General features: G+C 36.2%; 1 protein-coding gene across 2 annotated transcripts in view; it reads right to left on the minus strand.

Annotated features, from left to right (window-relative positions):
- LOC127838674 (phosphorylase b kinase regulatory subunit beta-like) overlaps positions 1–21,242 on the minus strand; it is a 59,065-nt gene that overhangs the window by 21,985 nt on the left and 15,838 nt on the right. The window contains exons 8-13 of one of the 2 annotated variants that reach the window (XM_052366542.1): positions 17,275–17,332; positions 15,508–15,585; positions 14,343–14,498; positions 12,098–12,195; positions 7,311–7,346; positions 2,546–2,650 (exon numbers count right to left, since the gene is read on the minus strand). In XM_052366542.1, the coding sequence (XP_052222502.1) occupies positions 2,546–2,650; positions 7,311–7,346; positions 12,098–12,195; positions 14,343–14,498; positions 15,508–15,585; positions 17,275–17,332 (531 nt within the window). The remainder of the gene's footprint in view (positions 1–2,545; positions 2,651–7,310; positions 7,347–12,097; positions 12,196–14,342; positions 14,499–15,507; positions 15,586–17,274; positions 17,333–21,242) is intronic. The other variant, XM_052366543.1, reaches the window with a different exon arrangement.

Below are 21,242 nucleotides of genomic sequence, written 5' to 3' on the forward strand. Positions count from 1 at the left end.
CATACCCCCTCCATCTTCATTTAAGAAAGGACCAGACATCTTAATGCTGCCATTGTTTGTACCATCAATAAACAAGACATGTGTTCATCAGAAACACAATGCCCCCTATTGCGCAGCTTTGAAATTTTTTTTTTTTGGACCTTTGACCTTGAAGGATGACCTTGACCTTGAACTTCCACCACTCAAAATGTGCAGCTTCATGAGAACGCCGCTTTTAATTATTTTTTTTACCTTTGACCTTGAAGAATGACCTTGACCTTGAACTTCCACCACTCAAAATGTGCAGCTTCATGAGAACGCCGCTTTTTTTTTTTTTTTTTTTACCTTTGACCTTGAAGGATGACCTTGACCCTGAACTTCCACCACTCAAAATGTGCAGCTTCATTCAATATTGCAAAAGTTTCGACCAATGTTAAAGTACTTTTTTCGGACGGATGGACAGACTGACATACTGACGGACAGTTCAACTGCTATATGCCACCCTACCGGGGGCATAAAAATAAACAGTCTGTCAAGTGAACCATTGCTGTGAACATATATAACATTATAATGCGTTGTTAAGAACATATGAACAATGACATAAGTATCATTTTAAGCCTGTATATAGGCAGACTCTGAAGTATTTAATTAGCGGGAGAGTCTAAGACTTTTCTTCATTTGTAAGTATAAGAATGGGTTGGTGAACATTGCCCCTAATGGATTTAGCCATGTTCTGGCAAAACTGGGCTTAATACATAAGAGAAGTGTTGTCTCAGGCAAGTTAAGGACAACACTCTCCGCTTTTATTGTATATCTTTTTTGAAGAAAGTCTCTTCTAAGAAAAAAATTGAGTTTACCCATAAAGTCTCATCCCAGTTAAGCCTGTTCCCATGCATTAAGCCCAGTTTTCCCATGCATTAAGCCTAGTTTTCCCATGCATTAAGCCTAGTTTTTCCATGCATTAAGCCTATTTCCCCATGCATTAAGCCTATTTTATCATGCATTAAGCCTATTTCCCCATGCATTAAGCCTATTTTCCCATGCATTAAGCCTATTTCCCCATGCATTAAGCCTATTTTTCCATGCATTAAGCCTATTTCCCCATGCATTAAGCCTATTTTCCCATGCATTAAGCTTAGTTTTCCCATGCATTAAGCCCAGTTTTCCCATGCATTAAGCCTATTTTCCCATGCATTAAGCTTATTTTCTCATGCATTAAGCCTATTTTCTCATGCATTAAGCTCAGTTTTCCCATACATTAAGCCCAGTTTTCCCATGCATTTTAAGCCTAGTTTTCCCATGTATTAAGCCTAGTTTTCCCATGCATTAAGCCCAGCTTTCCTCATGTGCTAATCCCAGTTTTCCCATGCATTAAGCCCAGTTTTCCCATGCGTAATGCCCAGTTTTCCCTTGCATTAAGCATATTTCCTCATGCATAAAGCCCAGTTTTCACATGCATTAAACCTAGTTTTCCCATGCATTAAGCCCGGCTTTCCTCATGCGTTAATCCCAGTTTTCCCATGCATTAAGCCCAGTTTTCCCATGCATTTTTTCCAAGAACATTGCTTAATTATTGTGGCCAACTGATCAAGAATTGTGCTATCATTAAAACCCTTGAGTTTTCCCTACATTTCATACCGACTGTCTGTTAGAATTTCCGTTTAATTGATTGTAATGAAATGCCTCCTGTTAATGCATTAAAGGCTTCCACTGCTCTCATGTAACTGTTTTAATACCATAAGATGTTATAAGTTGAATGTGCCAATATGGACACATAAGCAATGGAGTACATGATGAAAACTGTTAAACCAATATTTTTGTTAGACACTATTTTTGTGAATTTAAAAGAGTCCTCTAAACCAAGACCTCAAATGACAAATGAACATTCAAGCTGGAAGTCCTATAACACAATAAAAACAAAACAAAAATATAAGATCACATTTCACGAAAACTAAACAAAATAATGAATCAGCAGTAATTCATATGAACAAAGTGCTAGCCAGATCCCCATATGTAAGCATATATGGGTACTTATGATGGAATAGTGCTCAAAGGCAAACCAATACCGGTATATTGCTCATGAATTGAGTCTTGTTATCAAAACTCGGGCCTAATGCATGTGTGTAAACTATCACCCCAAATTAGTACATGCAGTCTGCACAGGCTCATAAGGGAGAAAACTTTCCGCTTTTAACCCTTTGCATGCTGGGAAATTTGTTGTCTGCTAAAATGTTGTCTGCTGAATTTCTAAAATTAGCATTTTCTTCGATTTTTTTTGAAAGAATATTATCAGAATAGCAAACAGTTTGGATCCTGATGAGAACACATTCTGTGGCGTCTCATCTGGATCCAAATTTGTTTGCAAAGGCCCTAAAAATTCGGTTCCAGCACTGAAAGGGTTAAGGAATTTCTCCATTTAAAGAAGTCTCTTCTAAACCAAAATTTAGATTAGGCAAACATTGTTGTCCCTTATTAGTCTATGTGAACTGCACAGGCTAATCTGAGACAACACTTTTCGCACACGTATAAAGCCCAGTTTTCGCCCAAAGCGGTTTAATTACTGTACCTGATGTGGGGTCTGTGTTTGTATTCCATAAGTGGCGAGCAGCTGCTGAAGACGTGAACTCTCCGCTATCAACACGATCTGCAGCACCAGGTCAGGCGGCGTGATCTACAGACAACAACAACAAGGGCATTAGAGAACCAGAGTTAAGTCAATGCAGGGCTTTTCTTTGTTAGTGTTGAGATCTGTAAAGGTTATCTTTATGATTATCTTAATAATCATGTAAATATTAAGTTATACAACTCGCCAACCAATCAACTGTAAAATTATTTATATTTGTTGGCATGAATTTTCATGTTTTAAAAAAGGACTTTTTTGAGGACAAGTGAATTTATCATTTCTGATTGTGGAAAGATGTAACAATTATGGAATGGCCCACCCAAGAAATCAACAAAACTTGATGTCTAACAAACCATGATGATTTTACAGTTATCATGTTTAGTTTTTTTCTCACATGATAAAACTCTACATACATGTACCAGAGAGGTTTTTAAGTTTAAAGGATCAGCTAAAAACACAAGATTTTCCATACAAGATAATGACATTATGAATGATGTTAAAACATATATATTATTTAACCCTTTGCATGCTGGGTAATTTGTCTTCTGCTAAAATGTCGTCTGCTGAATTTCTAAAATTAGCATTTTCTTCGATTTTTTTTCAAAGAATACTATCAGAATAGCAAACAGTTTGGATCCAGATGAGACGCCACGTTCTGTGGCGTCTCATCTGGATCCAAACTGTTTGCAAAGGCCTTTAAAATTCGGTTCCCGCACTGAAAGGGTTAAATAACACTAATATCATTCAATGTTTGGGAATACATGTATTTGTTTAAATGTTTTGCTTTTAGATTATTTGGTAATCTATGGAAAACTTCTGTGCATTACAGTACATATTCACAATTTTCAAACAACATAATGCTAGTATTTCACAAAATAAAAAGACTCTTTGGACAACACTTGAGGAAAAGCACAAGAATTAAGAGAATATGTCTGGCATAAGTAAACAAAATTAAAAAAATCATTTTATTAAGGTAAGGGTAAGGTAGGATACCTGGTGCATTTAAAGGATGTTGTGATGATATATTTGGAACAGTTACTCTTGTTTTATTCTGTGTGACTTTAGCAGAAATATATTTTCCGTAATGAATTGCAACTGTTTATGTTTAAAGGAGTGTAACAAGTGAGAGATCTTTGTAAGAATTAGGAGAGCACCTTCATGTAAAAACATGCAAATCCTGAGTACCGATAAATATGAGGCTTTTCTAGGAAAACAGGGCTTATGCATGTGCCTAAAGTGTTGTGCCAGATAAGCCTGCGCAGTCCACACAGGCTTATGAGAAAGGACACTTTCAGCTTTAATGGGATTTTTTGTTGACAGAAAGTCTCTCCGAATGAAAATACAGTCTAGACAGAAAGTGTCATCCTAGAATAGCCTGTGCAGACTGGTTTATCTGGGAAGACTCTTTACGCACATGCATTAACCCTTTCAGTGCGAGAACCGAATTTTGAAGGCCTTTGCAAACAGTTTGGATCCAGATGAGACACCACATAGCTTGGCGTCTCATCAGGATCCAAACCGTTTGCTATTTTGATAGTATTCATTGAAAAAATCGAAGAAAATGCTAATTTGAGAAATTCAGCAGATGATATTTTCGCAGACGACAAATTTCCCAGCATGCAAAGGGTTAAACTGTGTTTTCCCAGAGCCGTATGCAAGATTTTATCCTGTTATATGATGATATAATTCTGCATATCATACATGTTAAAGTAACATGTTACCACACAGTATATGTAAATAGCTCTACTATAATACCTTTCATATATACATGGCTTATGAAACTGTATTACTAATGAAACTGACCAGTACTAGTTTTTGTTATCTCTTCCATTGGCATATCATAGTAGGAACATGCACATTTGTTGAATTGATATCCCACTACAAATACATTTTGTTTATGGATGGGAGCAAATCCTTTGATAAATGGTATAATCCACACACAAATAATTAAGTATTTGGTGACTTTTTTTAAAACAGAGAAATTTTCCTCATAGATATCTATACAGCCATGATGTTTCATGTTGAAATCTTGTAGCATATCTAAGATATAGCCTACAAAAGTAACATCATACAAAAACAACAAAGGGCAATTACTCTTGTTTAAGAAAGTGTAGGGCTATGTTTCTTGGGCAAAGTAATTCTTCCTTATTAATATTTATACACCCATTAAGTATCATGTTGAAATCTTGTATGGTATCTGAGATATGGCCCTGAAAAGTTTTATCATACAAAAAAACAAAGGGCAATAACTCTTATTTAAGAAAGTGTAGGGTTATTGTTTTTGTGCATGACACGTCTTGACAGACAGAAGGACAAATGACAATCAGATTTACAAATTGACAATGCCAATTCTAAATCCCTCCACCTTGGGGGGGATAACAGTTAACACAAAACCATAGACATAGTGCTAGCAAACGTGCTAAAATGATTTAAATATTACTACAATGGAACTGAGACCTTCACCAATACATGATGACAAAAAAATCAATAGATCAATTCCCTTTCTTCCAAGAGACCACAATACCAATTTGCATCATCAAAGGTCAAATCATAATTACAAGATATTGCGTGAAGAAATTTGACTGTGGAAACCTACTGTGATCTTGACCTTTGACCTTAAAATCGATTGGTGTCTTCCTTTTACTACAAGTTAGAATCACACCATTATGCTTGGTTGTAGGACAAAGCTTTATTAAGAAATCACAGATTGTCCATAGACCAAGGGAACCATGGAAAGGTGCAAAGCAACATAAACCCACTTCTTTGAGGGGAGACATAATTATGGGAAATACATGGACAGATAAATTAACTGATATTATTTTCTGCATTTCAATATTATAAAGCTTAATCATTCTGAAGTTACAAACTAGTTGTATAAATATAGTGTTTCATAGCAAAATAGGTTAAGTTTAGACTAAGAGCTACATTATATAATACCATGTTTATTTTCTGGAGTACATTCCGCACACAGGCCTAGCCGATCATTTGAGCCCCACTCTCGGAATATTGGGCTTATTGGATGAGCGTAAAGTGTCCTCCCGGATAAGCCTGTGAAGTCCATACAGGCCAATCAGGGTTGACACTTTCTTCCTTGACTGGATTTTTTTTATCTTAAATGAGACTTTCTTTAAACAAACAAGAGCTGTGTTTGTGAAACACAATGCCCCCTACTGCGCCGCTTTGAAGCCATATATTTGACCTTTTGCCTTGAAGGATGACCTTGACCTTTCACCACTCAAAATGTGCAGCTCCATGAGATACACATGCATGCAAAATATTAAGTTGCTATCTTCAATATTTCAGAAGTTATGACCAAGGTTAAAGTTTTGGGACAGACACACAGATGCAATGACAGACAGACAGACAGGCCAAAACAATATACCCCCGATCATTTGATCCACAGGCATAAAAATTGCATAGAAGCCAAAAGTATCGTCCATGATTAGCCTTGGTGGAGTGCACTGGCTAATCTGGGAGAATTTTTAATTCACAAGCATTAATCCTTGCCTTCGAGAGCGGGGCTTCAGAACATAGGTATAACTACTTATTATCGACCATTAAAATGTAACTGATTTGTATTAAGTTGTAGCACAATCAAACCAAATCTTTGTGAAAGTGTAAATTTATTATAACATTTTTTAAGTTTAGCTTAATGCTTTATTTACAAACATGTAACAAGATTAGTACATTTTAATCCTATTTTATTCTTTGAACTAACTAGTGGATTATAAAATCTGTAACTGGATTTATTCGATTTAAAGCGGGTATATAAGATTTTTTTATATGTGTTTAATTGTAATATATTGATAAAATATGTTACAATAACACAAAATAGGCAATAAAAATTATACATTAAAGCTGAATTTCATAAAATGCAGCAAAGACAAATTAGCGCCCCGAGCCGATAGTGACGTACATATTTTCCTACAATAACCAAAGCATTTGTCTTTGTATTAGGATCGGAGTAAGAGTTCGTGTGTCGTATGAATAGATATCGTTGCAGGAATTCAAATAAACCGTTAAACTAAGTTTAGATTCACATCGTACATGTATGGTAAACATGCTGGCGAATTCGGCTGTACAGCCGTTTTCAATTTCAGAATTAAATATCTGGCTTATTTTGCATTTTTCGACACATGTTCTTCTTAACTTTTATTTTAATTTATATTGAAATATATATATAATAAGTTTTTTACACAGTTTATATAAATTCATAAATATTTGACAAAATCGTATATACCCGCTTTAAAAAATTTAATTAAAACCACTGATTATTTTACTGTCATGAAACAGTCATCAATAAAAACTTGCAAGGACTCTATGATCTTAGTTTAAAGTAAACATCATTTTCATATTTGAGTCTTGGCATGGTAAAACAGGTCTTAACGCATGTGCCCAAAGTGTTGTCCCAGATTAGCCTGTGCAGTCTGACCAGGCAAATGAGGGAGAACACTAAAATTGGGTTTAATTAAGTGCCTTCTAAACTAAAATCAAGTCTTGGCAAAAGTGTTGTCCCTGATTAGCCTGTGCAGCCTGTGCAGACTGGATAGGCTGATCTGTTGCCACACTTTACACACATGAATTAAGCCCTGTTTTCACAGAGCAAGACTTATTTGTAAAATAATTTGAATGAAAGTGCATAGAAAGGAAAAAGAAGGACCACCAAGCATGATAGTTTGCATTGTATGCTAGACCAGATTCAACTCACTCGTATGTTCTTCGATGGTCTTACACTTCTGGCCTCCTGTCATGCACAAGTCAAGACCATTTCAAAAAGCCTTTTACGAAGTGAAAAATGTGCAATACCTAGTGAACATTGTGCAAAACATAGTGAAATTTGAGCAAAATATAGTGAACACTGAGCAAAATATTTTAAACATTGAGCAAAATACTATGAAAATTGCACAATACATAGTGAAAATTGAGCAATACATAGTGAACATTGCACAATACATATCATGAATTGAATAGCGCAATACAACATATAATAGCAAAATGAAAGAAACACATGATATGACTGGCAGTGATGAGTACATCCACAAACTGCATTACAGGACAGAATAAGCAATTAACCGCCTGAAAATGTGACTCCTATTATATCATCCCTGGTCATAGAGTTATTAGAAAATATAAGGTAAGTGTTTTATCCATATGAAACGCGCACTAACAATGCATGTTTGTAAAGTGTTGTCCCAGATTAGCCTGTTTAGACTGCACAGGCTAATTAGTGATGACCCTTTCCACTTTTATATATTTTTTTAAAGGAACAACATCAACAAAAAATGCACATATTTAAGCATTTTTCAGGTCAAAACCATGCGCAAAATGCAAACAAACTACTAAAAGCATGCATCGGGTAACGGTTAGATTTGAATCATGTATGTTTTTTTATACTATGAACATATGTCACAATATCAGGTCCGATAAACATGCCTACAGGATAAGGAACATTTATCTATTATCATTCTCCTTTTTATATATTTCAGCATAACGTTGTTCTGAAATTATGTACAATTATTTACTACATTTTTTGGGTTGTAAAGGAATTCAGTTATAAGTTATGTGCTCATGTATTACTAAGTTGTGTTATGCATATAAACCACCCTACCATAACTATAAATGGATGCAGACTGCACAGGCTACACCCTACCATAACTATAAATGGATGCAGACTGCACAGGCTACACCCTACCATAACTATAAATGGATGCAGACTGCACAGGCTACACCCTACCATAACTTAAATGGATGCAGACTGCACAGGCTTCACCCTACCATAACTATAAATGGATGCAGACTGCACAGGCTACACCCTACCATAACTATAAATGGATGCAGACTGCACAGGCTACACCCTACCATAACTATTAATGGATGCAGACTGCACAGGCTACACCCTACCATAACTATAAATGGATGCAGACTGCACAGGCTACACCCTACCATAACTATAAATGGATAGAGACTACACAGGCTAATCAAGGACAACAATAAATGCACATGCATTAAGCCCCATTTTTCCAAAACACAGCTCATAAATATAAATATCTAAACTTCATTTAAAAAATAATAATTGTGGCCAATATTGATAAAAAAGGTTCTTTTACTAATTTTATGAACAAAAAAGTACGCCAATTTTCGAAAGTGTGAAAGGTTGAGTGAATTATGGTAGAGGGATTTTCCAATTGAACATGCGCAAATCAGGTAACAAGATGTTCATGAATTGGTCACTGTTCAAAATTAACAAAATTTGTCCTCTGGATAAACTGTAAACCTATTTCTTAATAATTCAAACACAAACAAGAGATGTGTTCGTCAGAAACACAATGCAACCTATTGCGCTGCTTTGATTTATTTTTTTTGACCTTTGACCTTGAAGGATGACCTTGACCTTGAACTTCCACCACTCAAAATGTGCAATTTATGAGAACGCCGCTTTGATTTGTTTTTTTGTGTTTTGACCTTTGACCTTGAGGGAGGACCTTGACCTTGAAGGATGACCTTGACCTTGAACTTTCACCACTTAAAATGTGCAGCTTCATGAGAACGCCGCTTTGAATTTATTTATTTTTGACCTTTTACCTTGAAGGATGACCTTGACCTTGAAGGATGACCTTGAACTTCCACCACTCAAAATGTGCAGCTTCATGAGAACGCCGCTTTGATTTTTCTTTTACCTTTAACCTTGAAGGATGACCTTGACCTTGAAGGATGACCTTGAACTTCCACCACTCAAAATGTGCAGCGTCATGAGAAAGCTGCTTTTTTTTTTTTTTTTTTTTTTTTTTGACCTTTGACCTTAAAGGATGACCTTGACCCTGAACTTCCACCACTCAAAATGTGCAGCTTCATGAGATACACATGCATGCCAAATATCAAGTTGCTATCTTCAATATTGAAAAAGTTATGGCCAATGATAAAGTTTTCGGACGGACAGATGCCATATATTTGACATTTGACCTTGAAGGATGACCTTGACCTTCACCTTTCACCACTCAAAATGTTCAGCGCCATGAGATACACATGCATGCCAAATATCAAGATGCTATCTTCAATAGTGAAAAAGTTATGGCCAATGTTAAAGTTTTTTTCGGACGAACGGACAGACTGACATACACATATACTGACATACTGACTGACGGACAGTTCAACTGCTATATGCCACCCTACCGGGGGCATAGAAATACATCTCAATTTATATAAAATATAGATGCTTTCTCTAGATAAATTGTAAAAACAATAATATTCATGATCTTTAACAAAGCAATCAAATCTCAATTTACGTAAAAATACAGAGGATTTCAATGACGACATATTTTTAAAATATGTTAAACTGAAATATATTGCTGTTCGTGTCTAAATGGTCTAAATTGGACTAAAAAACACAATACATTGGTGATTTATGCTGAATGTTTGATTGACATTGTTATTTTTCTGCAGAAAGTTAAACATTTATTGATTACCTTACTTTCTTTTCCGTAATGTTTGCGCTAAATTTAAAAGGTATTTTTTAATATTAATAAATTCATTAAATGTTGTTCGTCACATTGTATTCTGTACAACATTTTGCCTTACATGTCTCATACAAATGCAGTACTTGGCCTGCATGAAAATAATTACATCTAACAGGCACACTGAATATACAAAAAAAATGCATTGAAACATTAATTAACAAGACTATTGCCAAGCAATATATGTCCCCTACTGGCTACACCATTGTTAGAATTTTTTATTTTTATTTGTTGCCATAGCAACCAGAATTTTTGATGTAGGAACAAAATGAAATGACGTGAATAATGTCCATATTGCCTTCTATCCATGTTTCAAGTTTCATGAAACAAGAGGGCCATGATGGCCCTGAATCGCTCACCTGACTAACCAAATACAATCCCAACCCAGATTTCATCAAGATAAACATTCTGACCAAATTTCATAAAGATTAGATGAAAACTGTGACCTCTATTGTCTACACAAGGTTATTGTATTATTTGACCTAGTGTCACCTGACGTTTAAAAAAAAATCAAAGAAATTGATGATCAGCTTCTATTTACAAAAAATTGTTAGCATGCCAAAGTGTTATAAAGCAATCATTATTGATGAAAAATATGGTTGAAGAAATGTTCACACATTTCAGAATATTTGCTGATGGGATTTGGGGATTTTGTAGGTCACTATTTCAATTTGTCAATAGGATCAAATTTTGTTCAGGGTTTTGTAAAAAAAGTCAAAAGAACTATCAATGAGAAAAAAAGAGAATTATTAAAAATCAGAACAATGAGAAATAATAATAAATATAAATCAAGTGAAATAATTATAAATATAAATCAAGTGAAATAATTATAAATATAAATCAAGTGAAATAATTATAAATGAGAAACAAGTGAAATAAATCAGGAAAAAACTTCAAACTAGAGTTTAAACGTTTGAGGGTTTCTCTGGTAAAACATCTCAAATGCATGTGGGTAAAGTTTTTGTCCCATATTCGCCTGTGCACTCTTATATGCGAGGAAACTTTTTTTCCTGTTATTGTATTTTTTCTTTAACCAAGTCTCTTTTTCGGGAAAATCCAGTTAAGGCAGTATGTGCCTTAGTAAACTGCACAGGCCACTGTGAGACAATACTTTACGTATGACAGACAGACGTACTATGACTGGTTGCTATGACTACACAGGCCACTGTGAGACAATACTTTACGTATGACAGACAGACGTACTATGACTGGTTGCTATGACTACACAGGCCACTGTGAGACAATACTTTACGTATGACAGACAGACATACTATGACTGGTTGCTATGACTGCACAGGCCACTGTGAGACAATACTTTACATATGACAGACAGACGTACTATGACTGGTTGCTATGACTACACAGGCCACTGTGAGACAATACTTTACGTATGACAGACAGAAATACTATGACTGGTTGCTATGACTACACAGGCCACTGTGAGACAATACTTTACGTATGACAGACAGACATACTATGACTGGTTGCTATGACTACACAGGCCACTGTGAGACAATACTTTACGTATGACAGACAGACATACTATGACTGGTTGCTATGACTACACAGGCCACTGTGAGACAATACTTTACGTATGACAGACAGACATACTATGACTGGTTGCTATGACTACACAGGCCACTGTGAGACAATACTTTACGTATGACAGACAGACATACTATGACTGGTTGCTATGACTACACAGGCCACTGTGAGACAATACTTTACGTATGACAGACAGACATACTATGACTGGTTGCTATGACTACACAGGCCACTGTGAGACAATACTTTACGTATGACAGACAGACATACTATGACTGGTTGCTATGACTACACAGGCCTATCTGAGACAATACTTTACGTTATGCATTAAACTCCATTTTGCCAGAGCAAGGCTCATATATATATACAAATAAACAAAAATAATACACAATGTTCCGTGACCTTGTACCAAAAAAAGTAACACAGGTGACTAACATACCTGGAAAGACGAGTATCGACTGTTGACTTTTGGTCTTTCCGAGGCGGGTAAATGTCGTCTGATAGGGTCAAGATCGTTAATATTCAGAAGATCTTTCACTAGATAACAGACAACAAAATACTTGTAAATATTTGATGAAAACTTATATATCAAAAGCACTTAAGTGTTTGAAAAACAAACATACTCCTAGTTGGTGTTGGAGCAATTTTTTAAAGACAACATCAAGGTCAAAGAAAGGGCTGGATGGTTTGGGTCGATAGAAGATGGGCATCAACAACAATTTTTTAAAGTTTAAGAGTTGAAGGAAGCAGTGTAACAGTAGATGCAAGGGTAAAACAAGAGCTCCACATAACGGGTGCCACGCTCGGCTGCGAAAGCTTGTCAGATTATTTTTTTGTTAGAGGTCACAGTGATCTTGACCTTACACCTTGTGACCCAAAAATGGGTGTGGTGTGTAGAACTCATCAAGGTGCATCTATATATGAAGTTTCAACGTTGTAGGTGGAAGCACTTTGACTTTAGAGCCTATGTTAAAGTTTTATATTAGAGGTCACAGTGACCTTGACCTTTGACCTAGTGACCCAAAAATGGGTGTGGCGTGTAGAACTCATCAAGGTGCATCTACATATGAAGTTTTAAATTTGTAGGTGAAAGCACTTTGATTTTAGAGCCAATGTTAAGGTTTTAGCATGACGCCTACAGCGGACGGCTGACAGCAGACGACGAGCTGGCTATGACAATACCTTTGGTTTTCTCCGAAAACAGCCGAGCTTATAACCATATCTGTCAAGTATGGCTTGTTCCAATGATTTCCAGGTACAAATGAGGTCAAGCAGCGTTCATGTTTACCCTATGTTTGGAGACAGTGAGAATCATAGTATCAGTACCCAAGTACTACAACGTGCTGTTGCTGCTAGACCAAATATAGCTTATTTAACCAGTTATTTAACAAAACCATACATAATATGGATCCACTTTGGAGTGTAAAACTGCATGCAATACATTGCCAAGTACCGCAGGTAACAAAGAAATAGCCCATCTGTCCAAGTGAGGTCAAAATGAGATTGGATGATATGGGTGGATAGGAAACGGTCATAACTTACATAAATTATATCTGTGCAAGTATAGAAAGAGTTGAACAAATCTATGTAGGCGCTAGACAAAACAGTAATATCTACTATAGCTGTCACATATGGTAAGACAGGCCAAAGACACAAATAGGGTAGAACAATCACTCTATACATCTTGCAGGGTAGGAGTGGGGGAGAGGGGTGATTACAAAACAACCTGTCATAATTAAAGATTTATCTTGTTTTCATACACATTGGAAGATATTGAAATTAAGCATGTGGTAAAGTATTCTGCTGGAGAAGTTTCATAATTATTTTTCAAATTTATTTATAATGCTTAACCACATTTCAGTGAAATGACAACTACATTAGATGATATCGTTAACGACAACAACTAGATTTGTTGCAATGGTGAATGAAACACAATGTCCCCCTATATTATGTTTGACCTTGAAGGATGACCTTGACCTTGTGAAGGATGACCTTGACCTTTCACCACTCAAAATGTGCAGCTCCATGAGATACACATGCATGCCAAATATCAAGTTGCTATCTTCAATATTGCAAAAGTATTAATAAAATAAGCGATTTGGGCCACATATATTTGACCTCTGACCTTGATGGGTGACCTTGACCTTTCACCACTCAAAATGTGCAGCTCCATGAGATGCACATGCATGCCAAATATCAAGTTGCTATCTTCAATATTGCAAAAGTATTTATAAAATAAGCGATTTGGGCCACATATATTTGATCTCTGACCTTGAGGGATGACCTTGACCTTGACCTTTCACCACTCAAAATGAGCAGCTCCATGAGATACACATGAATGCCAAATATCAAGTTGCTATCTTCAATATTGCAAAAGTATTAATAAAATGAGCGATTTTGGCCACATATATTTGACCTCTGACCTTGAAGGATGACCTTGACCTTGACCTTTCACCACTCAAAATGTGCAGCTTCATGAGATACACATGCATGCCAAATATGAAGTTGCTATCTTCAATATAGCAAAAGTTATTGCAAAATGTTAAAGTTGGCGCAAACAAACCAACAGACCAACAGACAGGGCAAAAACAATATGTCCCCCACTACTATAGTGGGGGACATAAAATGACAACTAGATTTGTTGCTTTGGTAAAAACCACAACTAGATATGCTACTATGGCTACCAAGTAGTTGTGATATGAAGTACACGGCCTGTCCCCATAGGAAGACGCCATTGGTGGAGCCTGCGTCGCTAGGGATACGCCTTCCAGTCCCAGGACACGCCTTCTCGTGGTTAATGTGGTCAGCATCAATGAAGAAGTACTGAGGCATCAACACACCTGCAGTGGAAACCAACTTATCCCTTTGCATGCTGGGAAATTTGTCGTCTGCTAAAATGTCGTCTGCTGAATTTCTAAAATTAGCATTTTCTTCGATTTTTTTCAAAGAATATTATCAGAATAGCAAACAGTTTGGATCCTGATGAGACACCACGTTCTGTGGCGTCTCATCTGGATCCAAACTGTTTGCAAAGGCCTTTAAAATTTGGTTCCCGCACTGAAAGGGTTATATACTATGTCCATACAAATCATATGACAACTGGGTCGTAACCAGGGTTTGACCCAAGGGACATGATTTCAACAATCTTTTTAATAGACAACAAAGCCATGTCAAACACCATATATTAAACCCCTAAACTACACAGTTTCAGAGAAGATTTTTACAGATATTAATATTGAGGCCTATATTAAATACGTGATCTCTCGTGCATGACAGGTTTTTACCCCCGAGTAATGATTTGAGCTAACTTAGCCAGGGATCGCTATACTATCTTACACTCCAATATGAAAGCCTTAAGCCTTAAAGTTTAAAAGAAGATGGCCTTTAAAATTAGTTCATGCGTTATTGTATTCAAAGCTTTTTACCCATTAGGCATGGCCAAGTTTGACCACTGGGACTTGATTCTGAACAAACTTAGCAAAATACAACTATACAATATTATACACCAAATATTAAACCACTGACCCTGCTGTATTTGATAATTTTTTTAAAGTTATATTTAATATACTTTATAAGTCACATTAAATATGTGATCTGTAGGGTGTTGCAAGTTTTGACCTCAGGGGCTTGATTTGAACACTTAATAGAGGACCCCTACATGATGTTACAATCAAATTGTAAAACCCTGAACCTTCTGGTTCCAAACAAGGAGATATTTTTTTAAGTTTTAATTTGTTTGAAGTTTTATTTATATTATGGGTGACCAAAATATGCAGCAGACCGGAAGGACTAGGTGAGCTAAAAAGGCTCTCCTCTTCCTCCCAGTGTGCTTTACCATCTACTGCCTACCTTCATTAGATCTGGTCACTACACTTTCTATAAGCTTGGAATACTTGGCAGCTCCCTCTTTGTCCCCTTGGAAAATGCCTGGAGGTTATACAAGAGCATAGGAATTAGAGCTAACAAAAATGGAATTCTGGGAAAATGAGGCTATATGAATGTGCATTAAGTGGGAAAACGAGGCTATATGAATGTGCATTAACGAGGCTATATGAATGTGCATTAAGTGGGAAAAAGAGGCTATATGAATGTGCATTAAGTGGGAAAACGAGGCTATATGAATGTGCATTAAGTGGGAAAACGAGGCTATATGAATGTGCATTAAGTGGGAAAACGAGGCTATATGAATGTGCATTAAGTAGGAAAAGGAAGCTATATGAATGTGCATTAAGTAGGAAAAGGAAGCTATATGAATGTGCATTAAGTGGGAAAACGAGGCTATATGAATGTGCATTAAGTGGAAAACCGAAGCTATATGAATGTGCATTAACGAGGCTATATGAATGTGCATTAAGTGGAAAACCGAGGATATATGAATGTGCATTAAGTGGGAAAACCGAGGCTACATGAATGTGCATTAAGTGGGAAAACGAGGCTATATGAATGTGCATTAAGTGGAAAACCGAGGCTACATGAATGTGCATTAAGTGGAAAACCGAGGCTACATGAATGTGCATTAAGTGGGAAAACGAGGCTATATGAATGTGCATTAAGTGGAAAACCGAGGCTACATGAATGTGCATTAAGTGGAAAACCGAGGCTACATGAATGTGCATTAAGTGGAAAACCGAGGCTACATGAATGTGCATTAAGTGTTGTCAAGATTAGCCTGTGCAGTCTGCAATTGAGTTTATTAGCGACTTCATTTAAGCAACAAATTCCGTAAAAGCGCAGTTTTGTCCCTGATAAGCCAGCGCAGACTGCACAGGCTAATCTGGGACAACACATTACACACATACATTAAGAACTGTTTTCAAAGAACAAGCTCTTATCAACAGATTAATGAAGCTTTTATTAACTTACAATGAATGAAAGTATGAATTTGGATTTGCGTTGCATTAACACTTGGCTATGGATGAATACTTTAAATTTTAATATACATCTATTAAAAAAACCAACAACAAAACATTAAATAATTTGTAAAAACCTTAATGTCCCACCATGCAAGGGCTTTAACATTTTTTGCAGACAATGGTTATAATGGACGTCTTAGCAACAAAAATTACAAAATACCACAATAAAATCTGTCAAATAATACAATACTTTACCATGTTTTTCGCACAACCATATATAAAAGGCAACTGATTCATTAAAGCAAAAATGGAGATTTTTTTATATTATATAGAAAACTATCAAATTGGCCACCATTTAAATATTGAACCATTGGTTGAATCTGAGTAAAGCCAACTTTTTAATTGCAATTTAAGGGGGAATAAATCTGCGCATAATACATGATGAAGTATGGAAATGATTTAGAAATGAATATGTTGATCGTAATCATGCATTGTCTGATGCTACAGATTTCAGTTATTAGTTTAATTTCTCGTAAGATATTGAATGAGACTGGATCCAAGTGCCTAATAAATACTTACAATCTATCAGAAGGTTAACATATAACATAGCATAATAAATACTTACAATCCATCAGAAGGTTAACATATAACATAGCATAACAAATACTTACAATATATCAGAAGGTTAACATATAACATAGCATAACAAATACTTACAATCTATCAGAAGGTTAACATATAACATAGCATAATAAATACTTACAATCCATCAGAAGGTAAACATAGAACATCGGCCATTCACACTCAATACCATCAAAATTCTGAAAAGAATCCAATCAAATCCAATGAGACTTGTTATATCAAAACTGGGCTTAAAGCATACATGTGTGTTAAGTGCTGTTCCAGATCAGCCTGTGCAGCCAGCACAGGCTAATCAGTGGCACAGGCTAATCAGTGACAACACTTTTTGCCTACACTGGAATTTCATTTAGAAGAGACTTCTTTAAACAATAAATTTCTTAAAGCAGAAAGTTTTGTCTATGATTAACCGGTGTTGACTGCACAGTTGTCTATGATTAACCGGTGTTGACTGCACAGTTGTCTATGATTAACCGGTGTTGACTGGACAGTTGTCTATGATTAACCGGTGTTGACTGCACAGTAGTCTATGATTAACCGGTGTTGACTGCACAGTTGTCTATGATTAACCGGTGTTGACTGCACAGTTGTCTATGATTAACCGGTGTTGACTGCACAGTTGTCTATGATTAACCGGTGTTGACTGCACAGTTGTCTATGATTAACCGGTGTTGACTGCACAGTTGTCTATGATTAACCGGTGTTGACTGCACAGTTGTCTATGATTAACCGGTGTTGACTGCACAGTTGTCTATGATTAACCGGTGTTGACTGCACAGTTGTCTATGATTAACCGGTGTTGACTGCACAGGCTAAACTGGGATCATACTTTATGCACATGAATTAACCCTTTGCATGCTGGGAAATTTGTCGTCTGCTAAAATGTTGTCTGCTAAATTTGTAAAATTAGCATTTTTTTCGATTTTTTTCAAAGAATACTATCAGAATAGCAAACAGTTTGGATCCTGATGAGACGCCACGTTCTGTAGTTCTCATCTGGATCCAAACTGTTTGCACAGGCCTTCAAAATTCGGTTCCCGCACTAAAAGAGTTATGCCCAGTTTTCCCTGAACAAGGCTAAAAACACCAACTTTTATTCAGCAAGAATGAATGATTTTTGGAAATGTGTCTAAATATCATGTATTTTATATATGAAATTATTTATTCAATATAGAATAGAAAAAAAATATTATAGTTAGTTTGAAAGAACTTTTCAAGCAGCACTTTAATCATGTGCAATCAACAAAAAAAATTCTGCAATTTTCCAGAATATTTTCCAAACAACATATGCTCTCAAATTAAATAAAAACATATATTTAGTTTTCTTCTTTGTATGTGCAAACACAGCTGTTTTACTAATAAGACTTTCTAATATCTCTGAAAGATGCCTTACAATGTGTTTTAGCAAAGTACAAGATATTTAAGCCACAAACTATTCCAAAACAATAATTCTTATTTTTGATAATATTTCAATAGGGATATGTCAACATTCTTTAAAACAAAACAAGTGTTCCACTTTCAAATATTAACAAATCACTGACAGATCACTTGTATGTTTTTCAGCAAGAAATGTAGCAGATTTTCCCTAAATGAATTATATTTTAAAATTTAAATATTAAATGTGTGGATTTCTGATTAGGTTACAAATAAGAACAAGAGCACCGCCTTGCGGGTGCAGACCGCTCATCTATTTTCTTTTTAAAGGTGAAGGGACTCTCATTTTCAATCACAAAGGAGGGAGGGGTGGAGTGAAGAGCGGTGCATTGTGTGGGGGTGTGGACATTTATTACATTATCTTCCAAAAATGCGAAAAAAAGGAAAAAAAATAAAAATCGGGGGGGGGGGGGGGGGGGGGGGGATTCTTGGGTGCGATGGTTGGACGGTATTTCAAACATAAAATAATAAAATAAATATTTGTTTTTTAACCGTTTAAAAAAACATTGGGGGGGGGGGTGAGGTGGGGGGGTATAGTGTGAGGGTGTGGTGGTAATTTGTGAGATGATCTTAAAAAAAAAAAAAAAAAAAAAAAAAAAAAAATGGGGGGGGGGGGGATTCGGGTGGGGGGAGGGGGGTGGGGGGGATTCTTGGGTGCGATGGTTGGACGGTATTTCAAACATAAAATAATCAAAATAAATAGTTTTGTTTTTTAACCATTTAAAAAAAAATTGGGGAGGGGGTGGGGTTGGGGGGGGGGGGGTAGAGTGTGAGGGTGTGGTGGTCATTTGTGAGATGATCTTAAAAAAAAAGAAAAAAAAAAAAAGAAAAATAGGGGGGGGGAGGGGGGGGGGCACGGGCGATGGTTTGGGTGGAGTCTATTGTGGTATGTCAGGTCAGAGTAGTTTTGTCAAACTATCAATCAATTCTAATCATAAATAAAGAAGTTATGGCAATTTTAGCAAAATTTAATAATTTGACCTTGAGAGTCAAGGTCATTCAAAGGTCAAGGTAAAATTCAACTTGCCAGGTACAGTAACCTCATGATAGCATGAAAGTATTTGAAGTTTGAAAGCAATAGCCTTGATACTTAAGAAGTAAAGTGGATCGAAACACAAAATTTAACCATATATTCAAAGTTACTAAGTCAAAAAAGGGCCATAATTCCGTAAAAATGACATCCAGAGTTATGCAACTTGTCCTTTTACTGTACCCTTATGATAGTTTGCGAGTGTTCCAAGTATGAAAGCAATATCTATGATACTTCAGGGGTAAAGTGGACCAAAACACAAAACTTAACCAAACTTTCAATTTTCTAAGTATAAAGGACCCATAATTCCGTCCAAATGCCAGTCAGACTTACATAACTTTGCCTGCACAGTCCCCTTACGATAGTTAATAAGTGTTGCATGTATGAAAGCAATAGCTTTGATACTGTAGGAATAAAGTGGACCTAAACACAAAACATAACCAAATTTTCAATTTTCTAAGTATAAAAAGGGCACATAATTCTGTCAAAATGCCAGTCAGAGTTACATTACTTTGCCTGCACAGTCCCCTTATGATAGTTAGTAAGTGTTGCAAGTATGAAAGCAATAGCTTTGATACTTAAGGAATAAAATGGGCCTAAACACAAAACTTAACCAAAATTTTCAATTTTCTAAGTATAAAAAGGGCACATAATTCTGTCAAAATGCACGCACGAGTTATCTAACTTTGCCTGCCTAGTCCCCTCATGATAGTAAGTAAGTGTACCAAGTTTGAATGCAATAGCATTGATACTTTCTGAAAAAAGTGGACCTAAACGCAAAATTAACCAAAATATTCAATTTTCTAAGTATAACAAGGGACAAAATTGTCACAAAACCAGGTTTTCATTGTGAAAAAAAAATCTGATAAAGGGAGAAAACTCAAACTGAACTTTTGAAATGAACAAACAAAATTAACCCCCTTTGTAAGTTTGTTTTTAAAAAAAATATATTTTTAGTCGTGGCGACCTTGACATTGGAGATATTGACGTGATTCTTTCGTGCGACACACCGTCCCATGATGGTGAACAAATGTGGCAAATGATTTTAAAATCTCACAATGAATGACATAGTTATGGCCAGGACAAGCTCATTTATGGCCATTTTTGACCTTTGAACTCAAAGTGTGACCTTGACCTTGGAGATATCGACGTAACTATTTCGCGCGACACACCGTCCAATGATGGTGAACAAATGTGCCAAATGATTTTAAAATCTGACAATGAACGACATAGTTATGGCCCGGACAAGCTTGTTCCGCCCGCCCGCCGCATTCGCCAATCTAATTACCAGTTTTTTCCTTCGGAAAACCTGGTTAAAAAGGGCACATAATTCAGTCAAAATGCACGCCAGAGTTATTTAACTTTGCCTGCCCAGTCCCCTCATGATAGTAAGTAAGTGTACCAAGTTTGAATGCAATAGCATTGAGACTTCCTGAGAAAAGTGGACCTAAACGCAAAACTTAACCGGACGCCGACGCCGACGCAGACGCTGACGCCAAGGTGATGACAATAGCTCATAATTTTTTTTCAAAAAATAGATAAGCTAAAAATTTGCATCCGTCATTCTAGGATGTTTGTGTTATAATTGTGGATCGTTAAACCCGCCAAATCACCAAACTTAATAACCA

The sequence above is a fragment of the Dreissena polymorpha genome, chromosome 7 (genome assembly GCF_020536995.1).
Source record: "Dreissena polymorpha isolate Duluth1 chromosome 7, UMN_Dpol_1.0, whole genome shotgun sequence".
NCBI classification, from domain to species: Eukaryota; Metazoa; Mollusca; class Bivalvia; order Myida; family Dreissenidae; genus Dreissena; species Dreissena polymorpha.